Source organism: Corvus moneduloides, chromosome 30 (assembly GCF_009650955.1).
Source record: "Corvus moneduloides isolate bCorMon1 chromosome 30, bCorMon1.pri, whole genome shotgun sequence".
NCBI lineage: Eukaryota > Metazoa > Chordata > Aves > Passeriformes > Corvidae > Corvus > Corvus moneduloides.
The window spans coordinates 992,249-1,012,898 of NC_045505.1; the positions used below are offsets into that span (position 1 = coordinate 992,249).

Consider the following 20,650-nt stretch of genomic DNA (forward strand, 5'->3'; position numbering starts at 1 on the left):
TTCCCAGAGCAGCTGGGGCTGCCCCTGGATCCCTGGCAGTGCCCAAGGCCAGGCTGGACATTGGGGCTTGGAGCAGCCTGGGGCAGTGGGAGGTGTCCCTGCCCATGGCAGGGGTGGAACTGGGTGATCTCCAAGGTCCCTCCCAACCCAAACCATTCCGTGATTCCATGCTTGCCTACAGCCCCCCACATTCCGCACTTCCGGACTACATTTCCCATCACACCCTCCGCCAGCACCGCCCCGTGTCCCCAGGGGACTCGGTTTCCCATGGTGCCTCGCGGCGGAGCGGTGGCGGCGCGAGGGTCACGTGACGCGGGGCGGTATAAAAGCGCCGGCGCAGCTGCTGCGGCCCCATTGTTGTCGGCGCGCGCGGCGGGGCGGGACCGGCCCCGGACCCCCCCCGGGACCGGCCCCGGGCCCCCCCAACACCCCCCCACCCCCACCCCGCCGGACCGACTCCTCCGAACCCCCCCCGGGCACCGGTGAGTGGAGGGGGAAGGGCGGGAGGGTCAGGCCTCGGTGTACCCGGGGGCTGGAAGGAGGGCGGAGGGGCGGCCTCCGCCTGCCGGGGGGCGGGGGGGGCTTTAAGGGATGTGGGGGGCGCTATGAGGGATGGGGGGGGCGTTTACGGCAGCGGTCACCTATAGGAGATGGGGGGGGTAAAAGGGTCTGGGGGGCTTCACAGCTAGGGGAGCAGCAGGGGATGTGTGGGGGGCTTGGAGATGAGGGGCATTATGGATGGGAGGGCCCTATCGCTGGGGGGGCTATAGGGGAGGGGGGGCCCTTGCAGCTGGGAGCCCTTATAGCGGGGCGGGGGCCGTAGGGGATGTGGGAGGGAGGGGCTTGTAGCTTGAGGGCCTGTAGGGCACGGGGTGCCTTATGGCTGGAGGGGTTGTAGGGGATGGTGGGAGGGCTGTGGGGGGTGTGGGTGGGCCTTATGGCCAAGAGCGTGGAGGAGATGGGAGGACAGAGAGGATATGGGGGGGCCTTGAGGCTGGGGGGGCTGTAGGGGATGAGGGGGGTCCTTATGACTGAGGATGGATGGAGGGGCTGTGTGAAATATGGGCCTCCCCCGTGTGGGGGGGATGGGGGGCCTGGAGGGGCTGTATAGGGCCCCCCCTTTATATTTGGGGAGGGGCTATGGGGGGGGGGAGGGTCCTGGCAGGTGGGGTCCCCCCTCTGCTGTACCTTAGAGGGGCACTGGGGGTCCTTGAGTGGCCTTGGCCCCTGTGGGTGGCCTTGGGGACCTCATGGGGGGGGCACAGGGGTTATGTTGTCCCCAAGAAGCTGCCGGTGATGATGATGATGATGATGGGGGGGGTCACACCTGGAGGGGGGGCCTGGTCAGGTGTCCAGGGGTGTTTTGTGGGATCACCTTTTCCATTCCCCCCCACTGGACCCTTCCCAGGTATTTGAGAAGGAGCCTCCCCTTCCCCTTCCCGGGGTTCCCTTCCCCTCCCAGGCCTCTGGATCCAGGTGTTCCATGGACCCACCTTTATCCCTCGAGTCCAGCGATGGACACAGGGCCCAAGGAGGTTTTTTTGGGATCACCTTTCTGTCCCCCTGCCCACCTGGGGGGGGACACACCTGTCCCTCCTTCCCAGGCTCGCCTGGCTGACAGATCCTCCGTGGGATGCTGGTTCCATAAATGCTGGAAGCTCCGTGGGAGCCGTATCCCAGATTTCCCTGAGGAACCCAGATTTTCCACCTTTTGTCCCAAAAGCCCAGAGCTGGGTGTTGGGAATGTCAGCAATGACCTGGGATGGACCCAAATCCCTGGGGAATCCATGGACCCTCCAGCTGCTGAGCCGAATCCGTGGGGAACACATTGGAAAACTGGACCCATTCCTTAAGGATCCAGACTGCCAAAATCTTCCTGGTGACCATCCCAAAATCCCATTTTTGGGTTAATTTGCCCCAGTTCCTTCCCTGGAATAACACCTGGATTCACTGGTGGTCCCAGACCCTTTCTGGGGGGGTTCCTGCTGGAATCCCTGCTGGGGCATCCTGATCCCAGAGGGATGGGGCACTTGGAGTTCCATCCTGGTTCCTGTGTCACCGTCCTGGGAGGCTCAGGGTGCTGCAGTGGGATAATCTGAATTCCACCCAGTCCCAAACTGGGATGGGGTTGGGATGTTCCCGCTCCCATCGGGCTCTGCTCATCCCACGAGTCTCTCCCAGAGTGACTCTTCCCTGCTCACGGATCATTCCCACTCTCTTCCCATCCTTTAATATCCTGGATCCCTGCTTGTGCCACCTCTGATCCCTCAAAACCGTGGGAATCATCCAGAGGATCCATTTTTGGCTCTGGATTTTTATGGGAATCTCATTATCATAAAAAAAAATAAAATTGCTGCTGGAGGCTGGGGAATGCAGGCAGGAATTCTTGAGAATCCTCCAGTTCCTCAAGCCCTGGAGCTAGGTGGGATTTTTGGGAGCCATCCCAGAATCCACAGGATGCTCAGAGGACTGGAAAACTGGAGAATGATTCCTGATTCCTTGGAATAGCTGGAAGTGAAAGGGTTGGTCAGTGCAGGGTTTGGTGCTCACCTGGACCAGGTGGGACGGAGGAGGAGCCCAGGGGCGGGTCCGAGGTGGGAGGTGATTCCCGAGGGGTGATTCCCACATTCCACCTCTCCCAAAAAAACGGGACAGCCTGGAGCAGGGGTTTTTTTTTGGGGTTAATTCCTGCTGATTCCATGAGATCCCAGTTTGTCCCCACCCCCCTTGGATCATCTTTCAGCTGGGAGGTTTTCCAGATCAGCTCTTGTGGTTGTGGGAATCCCAAACTCTCCTGATCCGTTCCTTGCTCCAAAGGTGATTCCAGAACATGGGGAAAAATAATTTATGTTTTTAGCTTAACTCCTTTTGGTGAGGTTTAATCCTGGAAACAATGGGAATTCCCTGATTCCCATGGCTCATCCCTCAGCATTTGATCCCATTTTTCCTTCTTCATCTCAAATTCCTTCCACTTTAAAACCAGGAAAAAATGGAAACCCAGAATTTGCATTTATTTGGGTTTTTTTTCCCTCACTCTGACTCTTCAAGAGTTTCTTTATGCCATAAAAAGGATAATTTGGAATAATTTGGGCTTTTATATGAGGATAGATCCATCGGGGAAGGATCCAGGTGCCATCCCAGATGGACCTTGCACAGGTGCTGGGGTCCCACCTGGACTCCATCTCTGATTTTCCATGGAAATGCGGTTTTGGGGGATAATTTGAGGCTTTTTGGCAATTTTAGGGTGCTGGAAAGGAGGAGGGGGTGTTTTCCACGTCCCCTTTTCCTGGGATTCGGGTCGATGAATTCCTTCCTTCCTCCTTTACCACCAGGATTCCCCACTTTCCGTCCCGAAAGACCACCCCAAACCCCTGGGTTTCACCCCAAACCCCTGGGTTTCACCCCAAACTGGTGCATGGGTTGGGAATTCCCAGTTCATTCTGGGACTTTCCCAGATGTGGAGATGGGAAATCAGGTCCCAAAATTCCCTTGCCCAACTTGGAGCTGGAAATTTCCCTCAAATCCTAAATATCACCATGGGTTATTTGGGATTTTGTTGAGCTTTTTTGGGATTAAGGGGTGTGGGGCAGGAAAATCCCAGGGGGGCTGATTCCCAATCTGGCATCTGTGATGGATTGGGAATTCTTTGAGTTTTTTCTAAACTTTAGGGAATTTTAGAGAGGGATCAGGATGTTCCAGGGGTGAATCTGGCAGTGCCTTTCCCAAAAAAACCTCAATCAAACAAACCAAAAATAAAAAAAAAAAAAAGCTTTTCCTTTGGTTTCGGGTGAATTCCATCCCAAATCAATCCGGAATGGAAAATTCGGGATGGAGGGAGCGAATGTGATGGCAAATGTTTGTGTGAAGATCCTTCCCTCCAGCAGGCCCCACCCCTGGGTGATGGGCTGGGATGGGGAACTCCTGTTGGGATCGGGATTTATCCGGGATGGGGAGGGCAGGGATTCTTGGAAAACCCAGGGAATCTTTTCCTGGCGATCCCGAGCAATCGTGACTCATGAAATATGAACACCCAGCTCCTTCCCGCAGGCCCGGGATGGGATGGGCTGGAACAACAACTCCAGTTGGGATTGGGGGATTTCGCCGGGATCAGGATGGGGAGAACACCCCGGGAATGCCGTGCTGGTGATCCCGAGGGATCCCGGCTCCCCCAGAACACCTCGGTGATCCTGAGGGATCCGGAGGGATCCTGGCTCCCCCAGAACACCTCGGTGATCCAGAGGGATCCCAAGGGATCCTGGCTCCCCTGGAACACCTCAGTGATCCAGAGGGATCCCAAGGGATCCCGGCTCCCCCGGAACACCTCGGTGATCCTGAGGGATCCGGAGGGATCCTGGCTCCCCCGGAACACCTCGGTGCTCCAGAGGGATCCTGGCTCCCCCAGAACACCTCGGTGATCCAGAGGGATCCCAAGGGATCCTGGCTCCCCCAGAACACCTCAGTGATCCAGAGGGATCCCGAGGGATCCTGGCTCCCCCGGAACACCTCGGTGCTCCAGAGGGATCCTGAGGGATCCCAGCTCCCCTGGAACACCTCAGTGATCCAGAGGGATCCTGAGGGATCCTGGCTCCCCCAGAACACCTCGGTGATCCTGAGGGATCCCAAGGGATCCCAGCTCCCCTGGAACACCTCAGTGATCCAGAGGGATCCTGAGGGATCCCGGCTCTCCCAGAACACCTCGGTGCTCCAGAGGGATCCCGGCTCTCCCGGAACACCTCGGTGCTCCAGAGGGATCCCAAGGGATCCCGGCTCCCCCGGAACACCTCGCTGCTCCCCGCAGGGTGGTCCCGTCCCCGACCCCGCCGGGGTCTCCATGCGAGCCGAGCCCCGATGGCCGCGGTCCCGAGCGCCGGGATCAAGCGCAAGCTGGAGGATGCGGGATCGGGATTGGGATCGGGATCGGGGGGATCCAGCGGCTCCACCTCGGATGACGAGATCGCCACGAGCGACAGCGGCGACAGCTGCGACAGCGGCAGCTCCGGCAGCACCGGGCGTGAGGAATTTGGGGGAATTGGGCAGGATTTGGGGGGATTTGGGGCTTCTTTGCTTTTGGGGAATTTTAGTGAATTTCAGGATTTTTGGGTTGTGGTGCGGATTTTATTTTTTTGGGGGGGGGAGTGTTGGGGAATTTGGGGGGAGTATTGTGGAGTTTTTTGGGATCGTGGGGGAATTTTGTGGCGGTTTGGCAATTTTGGGGGAGGATTTTTGGGGTTTAGGGGGGGTTTTAGGAAATATTGGGGATTTGGGTTTGGGGATTTTTTTTAAAGTTCTGGTGAATTTTGGGATTTTTTTTTTTTAAATTCTGGTGAATTTTGGTGGTTTTTTTTTTTATTTTTGGTAATTTTTTTAATTTGAGGGACAATTGGGAATTTTTTTTAATTATGGGGGAATTTGGAGGAATTTTTTGCTTTTTGGGGAATTGGGGGAATTTCTGGGAATTTTTGAAAGTTTGGGGGATCTGGGAATTCATGGGGAATTATTTGGGGAGTTTGTGGGGCTTGAATTTTCTTGGAATTTTGGGGGGGGGCTTGGGGGGAATTTCAGGGATTTTGGGGGAGTTTGGGGGATGGGAATTTGGGGGGAGCCTGGAGGGGAATTTGGAGTGTTTGGGGGGAATTTCAGGGATTTTGGGGGACGGGAATTTGGAGTGTTTGGGGGGAATTTCAGGGATTTTAGGGGAGTTTGGGGGACGGGAATTTGGAGCGTTTGCAGGGAAATTTCGTGGAATTGGTTGGGGAGGGCGGTGGGGGAATTACGGGGCGTTTTTAAACTTCAGAGAGGAAATTCGGCGAATTTAAGGTAATTTTGGGGTAAATAGGGGTGACTTTGGGGCTCTCCACCCCCTGAGCCGCTCTGTGCCCGCAGCCCCGTCCATCCTGCGGCGCTCGCGGGCGCGCCGGGCCGGGAAGCGCGTGCGCTTCGCCCAGGTCACCGTGTACTACTTCGCCCGGCGCCAGGGCTTCACCTGCGTGCCCAGCGCCGGCGGCAGCTCCCTGGGCATGGCCCCGCGGCACCACCGCGCCCGCAGGTACAGCCTCAGCCAGTTCGCTCACCTGCGCCAGGTGAGCCACCGGCAGCACCTGCGGCAGCACCTCCGCAGGGAGAAACTGCGCGCCAGGAGGAGGGAGGTGAGGGGGTGGTTTGGGAGGGGCTGGCTGGGGGGGATACCTGGAGGGGATTTGGGGTGGCAGAGGGGGATCCAGGTGGGGAATAGCTGGGGAGGGAGGGTGGAATTCAGGTGGGGAGTGCCTGGAGGGGTAGCGGGGGGGGATTCCAGGTGGGGAATAGCTGGGGAGGGAGGGTGGAATTCAGGTGGGGAGTGCCTGGAGGGGTAGCGGGGGGGGATTCCAGGTGGGGAATAGCTGGGGAGGGGGGATTTGGGGTGACAGAGGGTGGCTGTGGGGGGATTTTGGGGGAGCCAGGTATTGGGGGTGAGAGGAGGTGGGAAACACCTGGGTGGGTTTGGTGGTGAGCAGGTGGGAAAGGCCTTGAGGAGGATTTGGGGGAGGGAAGTGAAACATGCCTGGGTGGGGTTGGAAGAGGGGCAAAGCGGGGGGAACCCAGGTGGGAAACACTTCGAGGGGATCTTAGGAGCTACAAGCAAGAATCTGCACGGGAACCGCCTGGGGTGGCGTTTGGGGGTGACAGGTCTTGGCAGGGACAAGGAGAGGCTCAGTTTAGGGGTTTCGGAGCCGGGCGGAGGGACGGGCACCCGGCCAGGTGACCCCCACGGTCCCACATCCCCACGTGTGCCCCCCGTGCCCAGCTGACCCAGAACGGGACGGTGCCCTCGGCCGAGGCTGCGGGGCTGACCTTGGCTGACGTGTCCGACGACGACCTGGACGTGGGGCAGGTGGAGGTGGGCGATTACTTCTACCTGCAGCCGCTGCCCACCAAGCGGCGCCGGGCGCTGCTCCGCGCCTCGGGCGTGCGCAGGATCGACGCCGAGGAGCGCCAGGAGCTGCGGGCGCTGCGCCTGTCCCGCGAGCAGTGCGGCTGCCTGTGCCGCCTCACCTGCGAGCCGCGCACCTGCGCCTGCAGCCAGGCCGGCATCCAGTGCCAGGTGAGCGCAGGGCGGGGGATTCGGGCTGGCACGGGCAGCAGAATGCTCCTCGTGCCCATCCCAGCCCTGCCTGTGCTTCTGTGCTCGTGCTCCTTGAGGAGTGGGGAGAGCCAGGTGTGCCAGGTGAGGGCAGCCAGTGCTGGGTGAACTGGGAAAGGGGGGGATAATTGGGATTGGAGCTTGTGCCTGTGCTTCTGTGTCTGCGCTTCTTGAGGAGTGGGGAGAGCCGGGTGTGCCAGGTGAACTGGGAGAAGGGGGGACGGGTGGGATTCGAGGTGGGCCAGGTGTTGGCACACACCCACTGTGCCCGTGTTCTTGCTCCTTGAGGGAGCAGAGGGGGCCAGGTGAGGCAGCCGGGATTTGTGGTGCAACAGGGGCTGGAATGTTCCTATGTCCGTGTTCCTTGAAGGAGCAGGAACAGCTCCAGGCTGTGTTTTGGGCGTACCTGGAAGGGATAAACTCCTCTGCCCACCCCAGAGCCAAATTCCTGCTGTCCAGGTGGGATCTGGGGTTCGGACTCTGGGGGGATCCTGTGGGACCCTCTAGCTGTCCACATCTCTTCCCAATGGAATGCAAGCAGGAATTCTTGAGAATCCTCCAGTTCCTCAAGCCCTGGAGCTAGGTGGGATTTTTGGGAGCCATCCCAGAATCCACAGGATGCTCAGAGGACTGGAAAACTGGAGAATGATTCCTGATTCCTTGGAATAGCTGGAAGTGAAAGGGTTGGTCAGTGCAGGGTTTGGTGCTCACCTGGACCAGGTGGGACGGAGGAGGAGCCCAGGGGCGGGTCCGAGGTGGGAGGTGATTCCCGAGGGGGATCGGGAACGGGACCAGGACGGTCCCACCCGTTGGTGTCGGGGCTCAGCTGGACACTCCCACATTCCACCTCTCCCAAAAAACGGGACAGCCTGGAGCAAGGGGTTTTTTTTGGGGTTAATTCTTGCTGATTCCGCATGATGGAGACACCTGGCTGGGATAAACCCTCACTGTGATTTTTTTGGGGTGGGATTTGGGTCCTGGGGGAGGGGGGTGCTGCGGGGGTCCCACACCTGTCCCCCGTGGCCCAGGTGGATCGCACGTCGTTCCCGTGCGGCTGCTCCCGGGATGGCTGCGGGAACGTGGCCGGGCGCATCGAGTTCAACCCCCTGCGCGTCCGCACCCACTTCCTGCACACCCTGATGAAGCTGGAGCTGGAGAACCGGCGCGAGGAGGAGGAAGAGGAGGGAGCGGCCGCACCCCCTGGGCCCACCTGGCCGCCCCCACAGCCCCCCGAGACTCAGGACTTCCAGGAGTACCTGGCGGAGAACGAGCGGGCAGTGCTGCACCTGCAGACGGCCGAGGAGCTGGAGAGGCTGAAGGCTGAGGAAGACTCTGGAAGCAGCTCTGGGGGAGAGGGGGGTGGAGTCTGCGTGCTGGGGGAGCACCTGGATGACACCTGGCAGGTGAAACCTCCCCCGTGCCCCGGGCTCAGCCCCAGCATCCTCATCCCAGCCCAGTTCCCGCTGGAATCTTCTGTGCTGTGCTACCCCCCGGGGCAGCCGGCCCAGGTGGGCTCCCAGCCTTACCTGGCCGATGCACCTGGGCTCTACTGCCAGCTGGAGCCACGGGCGGGTGCCAAGGGTGGGAGTGGCCACATGGAGCACCCAGCTCCAGCCTCCAGCCCCCCCGGGAAGGAGCTGGGGGTCCCACCTGTCCCCGCTGCTGCAAGCAAGGGAGGAGCACCCCAAAATCTCGCGGAGCACCTGGAGCACCCCCACCTGCCCATATGAGCGGCCTCAGGCCCTGTGGCTCCGTTATTTATTCCATGGATTGATTATTTAATTGCTGGGGGCTGCTCTGGACAGAGGATTTACCTGGCCCGGGGCCACGAGTTCTTCGCTCACGTGGCAGGGGTCACCTGTGCCAGGACTCACCTGAGCTGCAGCCTCCTGGCTCCCGTGGCAGCTCCGTCCCTCCTGGCTGCCTCCGCTTTCCTTGTTTTTAAGGGAAAAACCCCTTTTTTCCCTAATTCCAGTTTGTTTAATGAATGTTTCACCTGGGCCGCATCCCATCCCGCTTCATCCGGGTGATGCTCCCACTTACCTGGGATGGATTGGGAAACACCTGGATCTGGCACAGGAGACCCAAGACCGGAGCTCCCAGACTCACCTGGAGAATTTTGGGGGGTTTGAACCAGCTTCACCTCCTCGTTGGCTCCTCCATCACCTGGAATTGACCACCTGTACCTGTCAGAACCTTCTGGAATGTTCCTTCACTTGCTGGGAGCTCCCTCCAGCAGCTGTTGAGGGGTTGGAGTGCCCCCCTCCAAGGACCAGGATTTTGGATTGTGAGGGTGCAGGAATGTCCCCTGTCCCTCCCTGTCATCCCGGCCCGTTCCTGGTGGGCTCTGTGCATCCAGGTGCTCGTGGGCCGATGCCAGCAGGACCAGAGCCCTGCAGGTGTGCCCAGGTGGCCCTGTTACCCCACGGATGTGCTGCTCCTGCTCCTGCCTGGGGGGCTCAGCAATGTCACCTGGCCCTGCCCTACCTGGTCCGTGATCCCTCTGTTGGCTCCTCACCCATCCCAGGTGAGCTCCATCCATCCGGGTGCCTCCCACCTGCCTGTGCTTCCCAAAGAACCTGTACCTGCCACGCCAGCCCTCGGGATCCGTCCCGGCTCCTCCCCGCGATGCCAGCAGGAGCAGAGCCCTGCGGCTGTGCCCAGGTGTCCTGGTATCCCTGTGGATGTTCCCCCGCTTCCCGGAGCACCTGGAATTCCTCCTGCTGCTCCTCAGGTGCTTCCTGCTCACCTGTGCTCCTTCTGACTCCAGGCATCTCCCCTGGCATCAGACTGGTCAGACTGGGATGGATTCAGGTTCTCCAGACTCACCTGGTCCTTCCAGCCCTTCCTTGGAGTGGGATTCATGGAAAACCCACCTGTGCTCCGGACCTTCCTGAGGCTCTGGGATCTGTCTTGGGGTGAAACTTGTCATTTCTGGGGCTGTTCCCTCTTTTTTGGGCTCCAGCCAGGTGAGATCAACCTGGGCCAGGAGAAATTCCAGCCTGGGAGGAGGCAGGAGTGGGGGAGAATCGGGATGTGGGGTGGAGCTGCCTGTTCTCCAGCCCGTCCCAGGTTGGGGCTGTGCCCTTGGGGTTTCCTCACCTGGATGCTCTTGGATTCTGGGGTCTGCTCACCTGGCTGGGTCTGGGCCCCAAATCCTGCGTTCTGCTCGTCTGGACGCTCCCAGCCTGTGGGATCTGCTCGCCTGGTTGGGTCTGTGCCCCTGGATCTGCTCGCCTGGACACTCCCAGCCCCTGGGATCCGCTCACCTGTTGGCTCTGTGCCTTCAGGACCTGCTCACCTGGATGCTCCCGGACCCCGGGATCAGCTGGGGGGGGCACAGGGACCCAAATCCCCCAATCCAGCTGCTGCCACCCCTTTATTTTCCTGACTTTTTTGATTTAACTGTCGGCTTTTCCAGCAGTTTTCCCAGTTTTGGGGGTTGAGGATCTCCTGGTGCTCCTGGGGGTCACCTGCTCCCCCGTGGGGGGGGGGGGGTGTAAAAAGGAGGTTCAGGGGGGCTTGAGGGTTTAAAAACGAGTTTAAGGGGGTTCAAAGGGGTTTTTTAGTGGTTTGAAGGGGGTTCAGGGAGGTTCAAAGTGGGGTTTTTAGGGGTTATGGGGGCGTTGAGGGTTTTTTTTGGGTGGAAAGGTGTTCAGAGGGACTTAAGGGGGAATAAAAGGGGTTCAGCTGGATCTGAGAGGGTTTAAAAAGGGAGTGAAAGGGTTTTTTTAGGAGTTCAGAGGGGTTTAAGGGGGTTCAGGGGAGTTTAAGGGGGTTTTAAGAGCATCAGAGGGATTGTTATGGGCATTCGAAGGGGGTTAAAGGGGGGTTTATGAGGGGCTTTAAGGGGGTTCAGAGGGGTTTAAGGGGCTCACTGGGGTCTAAGGGGCTTTAAAGGGCTTTTTTAGGGGCTCAAAAGGGGGTTTAAGTGAGTTTAAGAGGGGGTTTAGGGGGGTTCAAATGAGGGGTTCTGAAAGGGACTAAAAAGGGAATCCAGAGGGGGGATTTAGGGGGTCGGAGGGTGTTTTTGAGGGGTTCCAGAGGGATTTAATGGTGTTCAGAGGTTTTTTAGGGCTTCAGAGGAGATTTAAAGGTGTCTGGCAGAGTCAAAGGGGTTTAAGGGGGTTCAGAGGGGTTTTTTTTTGGTGTTCGAGAGGGTTCAAAAGGGGTTTAGAAAGATTTAAAGGGGTTTAAAAGGGGTTCAGGGGGCTTTAAAAGGGGGTTCCAAGGGGTTTGGGGGGATTTAAGGGAGTTCAGAGCGGCTTAAAGGGGTTCAAAAGGGGATTTCCCAGGGGGCTAAAGGGGGTTGGGGTGGGGAGGGGCCGGTTCCCAATCCAGGGCCTCGGTGACCCCCAACCCCCCCAGGGGCTCAGTCCGGGGCGAGCCGGGATTCTCCCCCCACGGAGGTGCCCAAATCCCACAGAAATGGGTCCAAATCTGGATTTTTGCCATCTGGGGGAGGAGGGGGAGGTGACCCCAAATCCTGCCCCATCCCCCCAGGGCTGGGATCCCCTGGAGCTCCCGTGCTGGTGCTTCCCAAAGCGCAGAATTCCCAGGATTTATCCCGGTTTCACCCAAATCCCGCTGCCCTTGCTGGGATCCGGGTGGCTTTGGGCCTTTTCCCGTCCATCCCATTGGATCCACGGGATTTCCTGGGTCTGGCCCCTCCCTGGTGCTACTGCCCCCCTCCCCCCCTCCCCACCCCCCCCCCCCCAAAAACCCCAGGGGGGTCCCCAAACAGCAGCTCTGCCCCCCCAAAGCGGCTTCGGAACTTTCAGTGTCGTTTTGATTTCCTTCTTTATTTTTTAGTGCCTTTTTAAAATTTGTCTTTTGATTTCTTTGATTTTTAATTCCGTTTTTCTTTCCTCTGAAAGTTAATTTTTATTTCCTTTCTAGTTTTGTTTTTATTTCCTTTCTCTGTTTTTATTGCCCTCTTTGATTTTTACTTGCACTTCTTTCTCTTTTAATTCCATTTCTCTTTTTATTACCTTTTAATTCTCCTTTATTTTTTTCTTTCTCTTTCCTTTTTCTATTCCATTTTTAATTTCATTTTTCAGCTTTTTGATTTCCGTTTTAATTCCACATTTAATGCCCCCAAGTGAATCCAAAGCTTCTCCCCACTATTATTCATTTTTCCCGCTTTTCTGCAGTTTCCCAGGACAATGCTGTATTTAAAGAGAATATTTAAGTGGAAAAATAAAAGAAGTGGTTAAACTTGAGGGGGAGTTGTGCCTTAAAGAGGGGAAATTTAAAAAACCACTGAATGTAACAAAATTTGGGTTAAATTAATGAAATTTGGGTTAAATCCATGGAAATGTGGGTTCGGTTGATGAAGTGTGGGTTAAATTCACAAAGTTTGGGTTCAAATCCCAACCTTCCCCTTCAGACCCCGGGATCGGACTCGGTCCAGAACGGGTTTGGAGTCACCCGGGAGCCCCCCCTGGGCCCGGCTGGGCCCCGCCCGGGGCCTCGGGAGCGGCTCTGGGGGGCCCTGAGGGGGGGCTGGGAGACTCCGTGGGGTGCCGGCTGTGCCGTGCCAGCCCATGGATGCCAGCCCATGGATGCCAGCCCATGGATGCCACGGATCCAGCCCATGGATCCCATCCCAGCCCATGGATCCCAGCCCATGGACCCCATTCCCTCCCATCCCTTGGATCCCAGTCCATGGATCCCAGCCCATCCCATAGATCCCATCCCATTCCCTCCCATCCCATCGATCCCATTCCCTCCCATGGATCCCATTCCCATCCCATCCCATAGATCCCATCCCATCCCATCCCATGGATCCCATCCCATCCCATCCCATGGATCCCATCCCCTCCCATCCCACGGATCCCATTCCCTCCCATCCCACAGATCCCATCCCATGGATCCCATCCCATGGATCCCATCCCATCCCATGGATCCCATCCCATGGATCCCATCCCATCCCGGTGTCCCGGCCCTGCCAGCAGCGTCCCTGTTGCCACGGCAACATCACGGCCGCGCTCTCGCGAGACTTGGGGCGGGGCTCGCGGGGAGCGCGGGCGGGGCGGGGCGAACGCCTCTGGCCACGCCCCCCCGCCCCCCTCGGCCACTCCCGCCGTGCCCCGCGCGCCGGCCCCGCCCCTCCCCGCCCCTTTCCCGCCATGCGGCTCCGGGTCCCGCCGGGCGCTCCCGCCGCCCTCAAGGTGCTCGCGGCCGCCGCCGCCGCCCCCGCGCCCGTGAGGCCGCACCTGGGCGGCCCCGCAGGTGAGACCGGGCCGGCCACAGCCCCCCCGCGCCTCCCGGGCCTGACCCCCTTCCCCGGACCGGCCTCGGGACCCCCGCGCGGGCCTGACCCTCTCCCGCTCCACAGAGCGGCCGCGCGGCCTCCCGAGCCCCCCGCGGGCCCCCGGGCTGGAGCTGGAGCTGGACAACGGCACCGTCCTGTTCTCTCCCAACGCCATCTGCCAGTGAGTGCGGGGGACGTGGGGGATCCCCCAAACCCCGCCCTTCATCCCCCAAACCCTCCCCTCAAACCCCCCAGAACTTCCCCCCGAACCTCCTCCAACACCCCCTTATCCCCCGACCCCCCCTCTCAGACCCCCGCCTCCCCCTAACCCCCCGCAGGTATTTTTACTTGTGCCGTGGGCAGGAGCCCACCGACCTCACCACTCAGTGGCTGGAATGGGAGGCCACCGAGCTGCAGGTGAGTGACCCCCGGTGCCCGCCGTGCCCCCCCCGGTGCCCGCCCGCTCTGACCCCCGCTGTGTCCGCAGCCGGCGGTGGCCGCTGCCCTGTACCTGCGGCTGGTGCAGGGCCGGGCGGGCCCAGACGCGGTCGCGGACCTGCAGCACCTCTTGGCTCACCTGGAGCAGCACCTGGCCCGCAGCGGCACCACGCACCTGGCCGGGGTGAGTGGGGGTCCTGAGCTCGCTGTTACCTGCCCGACAGGTGTGTCCCCAGCCCTGCCCCCACGCTGTGCAGGGGCTTCCCCGAGGGAGGGCAGGGCACTGCTGACGCCCTGTATGGGAAACGGCCCCCAGTGCCTCCCAGTCCACCCAGTGCCACCCTGCAGCTCCCAATCCTGGCTTCACCTGGCACTGCCACCACCCAGTGCCCTCCTCAGTGTCCCCATTCTGCCCCAGTTTGTCTCTGTTCTTCCTACATGGTACTCCTGGTGTCTCCCAGACCAGAACACACTCCCAGTCCCTCCCAGTGTCTCCAGTACTCCCAGTATCAAATCGGGCTGTGGCACAGGTTGCCTGATACTCCCAGTACAGTGCCAGTACTCCCAGTATATTCCAGTCTTCCCCCAGTGCTGCTGGCACCCCCAGTACCCAACTCCACTGCAGAGCGCCCGATACCCCCAGTACTCCCCCAGTACAGCCCAGTACCCCCAGTACGTGCCTGTCTCCCCCCAGGACGCCGCCTCGGTCGCTGATGTGGTGGTGTGGGGCAGCCTATTCCCAGTGCTCCAGGACGAGACCAGTGTGCCCAGTAAGAGCCGGTGGGTGGGCGGGGTGGTCCCTGCGGGGCTGGCGCTCACGGCCGCTGTGTCTCCGCCCAGGTGAGCTGCAGGTGCTGCGCTCCTGGTTCCGGGCCATGTCCCTGTGGGAGCCGTGCCGGGACGCGGCCACGCTGCTGCCGGAGGCGCTGCGGGAGCTCCGGGACCACCTGGCCCAGCACCCCCCGGCCCAGCTGGGCCCCCGCCACGAGCCCCAGGTGCGGCCCCGGCCCCGGGGGGGAGGTTGGGGGAGCAGGTGGGCGCAGCCCCCCTCACCCGGTCCCCGCAGGACGAGGAGGGTCCCGAGCGGATGCTGACCGACGACGACATCGCGGCCGCCGTGGACATCTGGGCCCGGGGCCCCGCGGCGCTGCCCCCGCCCCGGCAGCCACGGACACCTGTGTGAGTGCCCAGGTGACGCCGGGGGGTTTGGGTGGGGGGGACGCTGCTCTGACCCCCCCTCCCCGCCAGGTTACCTGTGGAGGGCGAAAGGAACGTCCTGATCACCAGCGCGCTGCCCTACGTCAACAACGTCCCTCACCTGGGCAACATCATCGGCTGCGTGCTCAGCGCCGACACCTTCGCCAGGTGAGGCTGCAGGGAGCCTCCCTGGGGCTGGGGGGGGGCTGTGCTGGCTGCACAGGTGTGACAGGTGTGGGACACCCCCTGGGGCCCGTGGGTGACCAAGGAGGGGGTCGGATGATGACGAGGGGGTGACCAGGGGGTTGTTCGGGGGTGTTGTGCTGTCCGCACACCTGCGCGGGTGTGACAGGTGCCCGTGCCCGGGTGGGACAGGTGTGTCCCTGCAGCTGTGACAGCTGTCCCCACAGCTGTGCCAGGTGCCCACGCCCAGGTGTGTCCCTGCAGGTACTGCCGGCTGCGGAACTGGAACACGCTGTTCGTGTGTGGCACGGACGAGTACGGCACGGCCACGGAGACGCGGGCGCTGGAGGAGGGGCTGAGCCCACAGGAGCTCTGTGACCGCTACCATGCTGTGCACGCCGACGTCTACGCCTGGTTCCGCATCTCCTTCGACCACTTCGGCCGCACCACCACGCCCCAGCAGACCAGGTGAGCCCCAGCAGGCCAGGTGAGCCCCACCTGCACCGGGGGGGTACCTGTGGCTAACGTGGCCTCCTGTTCCTGCCCAGGATCGCCCAGGACATCTTCCAGCGGCTGCTGGCGCGGGGGTTCCTGCTGCAGGACACGCTGGAGCAGCTGCGCTGCGAGAGCTGCGGGCGGTACCTGGCCGACCGCTTCGTGGAGGGCACCTGCCCCTTCTGCGGCTACGCCGAGGCCCGCGGGGACCAGTGTGACAAGTGCGGGAAGCTCATCAACGCCGTGGAGCTCAAGGTGGGGCAGCACCCCCTGGGGACCCCCCAGCTCCACCTTTGGGGACCTCCCAGTTCACCTCACCTTTGCAGCCCTCCCTAACCGCCCCCCGGGCCTTCCTCCTCCGACTTCTGGTAGCGCCCCTTGCCCCACCTTTGGGTGCCCCCCACTCCACCTTTGGGGATCTGCTCCCCCAGCGTTGGGGACCCCCCGTTTTCCCTCAGAACCCCCAGTGCAAGGTCTGCCGTGGTACCCCGGTGGTGACGCCCACCCAGCACCTGTTCCTGGACCTGCCCAAGGTGAGCTGCGCCCCTGGGGGAGGGCTGAGGTGGGGCTGGGGACCCCCAGGTACCCCAGGTGTCCCACCTGTGTCCCCTGCAGCTGGAGGGGCGGCTGGAGGCCTGGCTGGAGCGCACCTTGGCCACGGGGGACTGGACGGCCAACGCCCGGCACATCACGCGCACCTGGCTGCGGGACGGGCTCAAGCCGCGCTGCATCACCCGCGACCTCACCTGGGGCACCCCAGTGCCCCTCGACGGCTTCCGCGACAAGGTGGGTCCCCCCAGCCTCAGGTGCTCTGCCTGGGGGGGCCCTGCTGAGCCCTCCCCGCTGGGGTCACCTGCTCAGGTGTCACCTCCCCCAGGTGTTCTACGTGTGGTTCGACGCTCCCATCGGGTACCTGTCCATCACGGCAAACTACACCGACCAGTGGGAGCGGTGGTGGAAGAACCCCCAGCAGGTGGGAGGAGCCGGGTGACGGCACAGGTGGGGACAGAGCGGGACACTCAGTGACACTCGGTGACACTCGGGTGACGTCTCCACCTGTCCCGTTACCTGCCAGGTGGAGCTCTACAACTTCATGGCCAAGGACAACGTCCCTTTCCACAGCGTCGTCTTCCCCTCCTCGCTCCTGGGTGCTGACGACAACTACACCCTGGTGAAGCACCTGATCGCCACAGGTACGGGCCAGCTGCGGGGTCCCCGGGTGTAGGGGGTCCCTGGCTGTGAGTGGTACCCAGATCTGGGGGGTCCCCGGGTGTAGGGGGTCCCCAGGTGTGTGGGGTCCGTGCTGCCCCTGTGCTGTGCCTGGGGCCGTTCCCTGCCTGCGAGGGGCCGGCTGCCCACGGTGGGCGCTGCCCTGCCCCCAGAGTACCTGAACTACGAGGACGGGAAGTTCTCCAAGAGCCGGGGCGTGGGCGTGTTCGGGGACATGGCCAAGGACACCGGGATCCCCGCCGACGTCTGGCGCTTCTACCTGCTGTACCTGCGGCCCGAGGGCCAGGACAGCGCCTTCTCCTGGGCCGACCTCCTGCTCAAGAACAACTCGGAGCTGCTCAACAACCTGGGCAACTTCATCAACAGGTGCTGGGACACCTGGGGGGGAGGAGGGCTGGGCCCCAGCTGTGCTCACACCGGTCCCACATCTGTCTCCCAGGGTTTGCTCACACCTGTCCCCAGCCTGTCCCCGGGCTGTGCTCACACCTGTCCCTCCCCTGTCCCCAGGGCCGGCATGTTCGTGTGCAAGTTCTTCGCGGGCGCTGTCCCCGCCATGGTGCTCACAGCCGAGGACCAGCGGCTCCTGGCCCGGGTCACCTTGGAGATGCGCCAGTACCACCAGCTGATGGAGAAAGTCCGGTGGGTGCTGGGGGTCCCGAACCCTAGGGAGGGGGGCAGAGCCTGCCCTGCAGGTGTGCTCAGCCCCACCTGTGCCCCCTCAGCATCCGCGACGCGCTCAGGTGCGTGCTCAGCATCTCCCGCCACGGCAACCAGTACATCCAGGTGAATGAGCCCTGGAAGCGCATCAAGGGCGACGAGAGGGACAGGTGGGGACGGAGGGGGCACAGAGGGGGCACGGGGGGACAGGGAGGGGGCACTGATGGGGATGGCACTGATTGGGGGCACAGCCATGAGCTGAGGGGGCAGAGGGTGGCATGGAGGGGTCCCCACTCCTGGGTCTGTCAGGGTGGGGGCTGGCACTGCTGGGGGTCAGAGGGAAGGGATGGAGCAAGGCCAGGAGCTGGGGCGGGGACAGAGAGGCCCCTGTCCACAGGCACTGGTAGTAGCGGGGCACGGGGGTGTCACTGATGGCCCCTCCCACAAGCACTGACCAGGTGAGGGTGGGGTCCAGGGGGTCACAGAGGGCACTGAGGTGTCCCCCCCCACCAGGCAGTGCCCAAGCACACCACGGCAGTGAAGGTGGCACAGGGACACGGGGGAGGGATCAGGGAGGGGGTCACAGAGGTGTCACTGAACGTGTCCCCACCCCAGGCAGCGCGCAGGGACGGTGACCGGTGTGGCGGTGAACGTGGCGGCCGCTCTGGCCGCGCTGCTCCAGCCCTTCGTGCCCGGGGTCAGCGCCGCCATCCAGGGCCAGCTCCGCATCCCCCCGGAGCGCTGCGGCCTCGGGCCCGGCCTCACCTGCACCCTGCCCGCCGGACACCGCGTGGGCACGGTACGGCCGGGGGGTGGGCAAGGGCAGCCTGTGCCCCCAGTGCTGTACCCTCAGGAAGGGAGGGCAGGTCCTGACCCCCGGTGCTGGGGGGGGCAGGTGCTGACCCCACAGGTGTGACCCCTCTGTCCCTGCCGGCACCAGGTGAGCCCCCTGTTCCAGAAGCTGGAGCCCGAGCAGGTGGAAGCTCTGCGCCAGCGCTTCGGGGGAGGGCAGGTGAGTGGGGGCTGAGGTGCCCCCCCCCCCCCCGTCCTTCCCTCCTCATTCCCAGTCCAAAGGTGCTGCTGTAGAGCCCCAGGTAACTCCTGGTGCTGCCCCAGGTGAGCTGCACCTGCCCCAAACAGGAGGGGGGGCCTTATCCCCCCATCTCTTCCTCTTCCAGGCCAAACAGACCCCCCCAGCCTCAGCCCCACCTCCAGCCCCCAACACTTCCGCAGCTCCAGGTGACCCCAAAGTGATCCAGGAGCTGACAGAGCAGGTGGCCAAGCAGGTGAAGGGGGACAGGGCATGGGACACAGGCTCTGTCAGGCCTTTAATCCCCCCCAAAGCCTCATCACACCTTCAAATCCTTCCCCCCCACCTGTCCAGGGCAACCTGGTGAGGCAGCTGAAGGCGGCCCAGGTGGAGAAGGCCCAGGTGGACGCCCAGGTGGCCAAACTGCTGGAGCTGAAGCAGCAGCTGGCACTGGCTGAAGGCCGGAGCCCCGAAGTCCCCAAGGGCAAGCGGAAGAAGTAGCCCCAGTAACCAGACTGGGACATTCTGCAGAGTGGCCCCAGTGCCTCCAGTGACCACACCGGGCCGTGCTGGTTGTGGTTAGATGTGTGTAATAAATGACAAGAGCTGTACAACAGCGTGCAGAAGCTGCATCCACTTGTCTGTCCACAATGTCCGTCTGTCCAAAGGGCTGCCCCCACCAGTCCGTGGGGCAGCAGAGTCCTTGTCCCCGGCTGCGGGGCAGCGCTGACACCTTCGGTCCGTGTCCCGGGGCTGCCCCTACACCCGGCGCAGGTTGACGATGCGGTCGATGAGCGCGGCGCGGGTGCGCTGCACCTCGGCGCTGAGCCGCTGGATCTCGGCGCGGAGCCGCTCGTTGTGCGCCGTCAGCTCCCGCACCCGCCGCTCCCCGTCCCGCGGAGCCCCGGGGCCGCCGCGCCGCTTCCTCCGCGCCCCCCGCGCCGCCTCCTCCTCCTCCTCCTCGGCGGGGCCTGGGAGGGCACTGGAGCTCCCACCGGGGGCCGTGCCCGGGGCTTCCGCTGGTGCCGCGCCCTCCGGCCCCAGCAGCTCCAGCAGCTCCTCGGCCAGAGCCGCGTCCAGCCCGCAGCCCCCCGGGCCCGGGTCCAGCTGCAGAGAGAGCGGGGACCAGGAACGGTGATGGATGGGGGACCCCGCCCCGCGCCCCCCGGGCCCCCCCAGCCCTGCGCTCACCTGCTCAGCCCCCCAGGTGGGGGCGGTTCCGGGGGGCTCCGCCGCCAGCACCTCCTGCAGGTCCTGGTACCACCCCTCCAGCTCCCAGCCGGGGGGGCCGCCCGGCCCCCACAGCCCTTCGGCCGCCATTGTCACCTCGGGCCCGGCACGGGCTGGGGGAGGCAGAAGGGAACGGGAACGGAGTGAGGGGGGGGCTCGGGCCGGGACCTCCGGTGCCCGAGCCGGCCCCGGGACCCAAAGGCTGTGTGCATACGGCGGGGGATGTCCCCTTACCTGCTCTCAGGTGTGGTGGTCGGCGAGGACACACTTTCTCCTGGATGCCTGGGGAAGGAGCGAGGGAGTGGTGTTAGGATCGGTGACCCCACGACCCCGTCCCGCTCCCGGGGTCACCGTCCCGCGGAGGCGGCTGCGGGCGCTCCGGTTTTCCCCCGGGACCAAGCGGATACCCTCCGCCTGCGCCCCCCGCCCCCACCCCAGCGTCCCTCGGGGCCGGCCCCCGGGTTGCCCCCCGCCCTCCCCGCACCTTTCTGGGTGGTCCCGGCTCCCCCCGGCCCCGCTCCGCTCGCTGCCCCCGCTTCATCCTCATCCGCATCGTCCCGCGCTGCGCCCCCTCCCCCGCCCCGCGCCGCTTTAAGAGGAGCCTGACGCAACGCTCGCGCCGGCAGCAGCCAATGGGCGCGCGAGAACCGTGACCGGCAGGGAAGCGCCAACCAATGGGAACGCGCCGGGGGCGGGGCGGACGGCACCGCCCAGCGCGCGGGGGGGGCGCGCGGGGGGGTCACGCGGGGATGATGCAATGGCGGGAAATGGGCCCCGCCCCCAGCGAGCACGGGGCGAGGAGGCGGGGCTTGCG

General features: G+C 62.8%; 3 protein-coding genes across 4 annotated transcripts; 2 read left to right on the forward strand and 1 right to left on the reverse strand.

Moving 5' to 3' along the window:
• The first annotated feature begins 428 nt into the window (after positions 1-428).
• On the forward strand, positions 429-10,614 carry CSRNP2 (cysteine and serine rich nuclear protein 2). Of its 2 annotated transcripts, none has more exons than XM_032094205.1 (5): positions 429-482; positions 4,799-5,011; positions 5,884-6,146; positions 6,785-7,081; positions 8,149-10,614. In XM_032094205.1, the coding sequence occupies exons 2-5, from the start codon at positions 4,849-4,851 to the stop codon at positions 8,848-8,850; spliced, it is 1,425 nt and encodes a 474-aa protein (XP_031950096.1). In that variant the 5' UTR covers positions 429-482; positions 4,799-4,848; the 3' UTR covers positions 8,851-10,614. The 2 variants fall into 2 exon arrangements, with proteins under 2 accessions (XP_031950096.1, XP_031950097.1); XM_032094206.1 differs by lacking the exon at positions 429-482 and adding an exon at positions 1,372-2,817.
• Positions 10,615-13,251: 2,637 nt separating this feature from the next.
• On the forward strand, positions 13,252-19,238 carry MARS1 (methionyl-tRNA synthetase 1). Its single transcript, XM_032094227.1, has 21 exons — positions 13,252-13,354; positions 13,461-13,557; positions 13,715-13,793; positions 13,864-13,998; positions 14,509-14,584; positions 14,655-14,809; positions 14,881-14,993; positions 15,063-15,179; positions 15,459-15,662; positions 15,743-15,944; positions 16,148-16,222; positions 16,305-16,475; positions 16,567-16,662; positions 16,765-16,882; positions 17,072-17,285; positions 17,427-17,558; positions 17,642-17,746; positions 18,192-18,375; positions 18,517-18,588; positions 18,755-18,862; positions 18,961-19,238. Exons 1-21 carry the CDS (start codon positions 13,252-13,254, stop codon positions 19,105-19,107), a joined length of 2,703 nt encoding a protein of 900 aa, XP_031950118.1. The 3' UTR covers positions 19,108-19,238.
• Positions 19,180-20,423, reverse strand: DDIT3 (DNA damage inducible transcript 3). The gene is made up of 4 exons (XM_032094228.1): positions 20,321-20,423; positions 20,071-20,118; positions 19,798-19,949; positions 19,180-19,713 (listed from the first exon to the last, which is right to left on the reverse strand). The coding sequence occupies exons 3-4, from the start codon at positions 19,924-19,926 to the stop codon at positions 19,366-19,368; spliced, it is 477 nt and encodes a 158-aa protein (XP_031950119.1). The 5' UTR covers positions 19,927-19,949; positions 20,071-20,118; positions 20,321-20,423; the 3' UTR covers positions 19,180-19,365.
• Positions 20,424-20,650: the final 227 nt, after the last annotated feature.

Coding starts and splice junctions, on each gene's coding strand:
- DDIT3 (XM_032094228.1), bottom strand. CDS start 19,926: ATGGCGGCCGAAGGGCTGTGGGGGCCGGGCGGCCCCCCCGGCTGGGAG. Junction 19,714..19,797: donor CCACCTGGGGGGCTGAGCAG/GTGAGCGCAGGG, acceptor CTCTCTCTGCAG/CTGGACCCGGGCCCGGGGGG.
- MARS1 (XM_032094227.1), top strand. CDS start 13,252: ATGCGGCTCCGGGTCCCGCCGGGCGCTCCCGCCGCCCTCAAGGTGCTC. Junction 16,883..17,071: donor GAAGCACCTGATCGCCACAG/GTACGGGCCAGC, acceptor CCCTGCCCCCAG/AGTACCTGAACTACGAGGAC. Junction 17,747..18,191: donor AAGGGCGACGAGAGGGACAG/GTGGGGACGGAG, acceptor TCCCCACCCCAG/GCAGCGCGCAGGGACGGTGA.
- CSRNP2 (XM_032094205.1), top strand. CDS start 4,849: ATGGCCGCGGTCCCGAGCGCCGGGATCAAGCGCAAGCTGGAGGATGCG. Junction 6,147..6,784: donor TGCGCGCCAGGAGGAGGGAG/GTGAGGGGGTGG, acceptor CCCCGTGCCCAG/CTGACCCAGAACGGGACGGT. Junction 7,082..8,148: donor AGGCCGGCATCCAGTGCCAG/GTGAGCGCAGGG, acceptor CCCGTGGCCCAG/GTGGATCGCACGTCGTTCCC.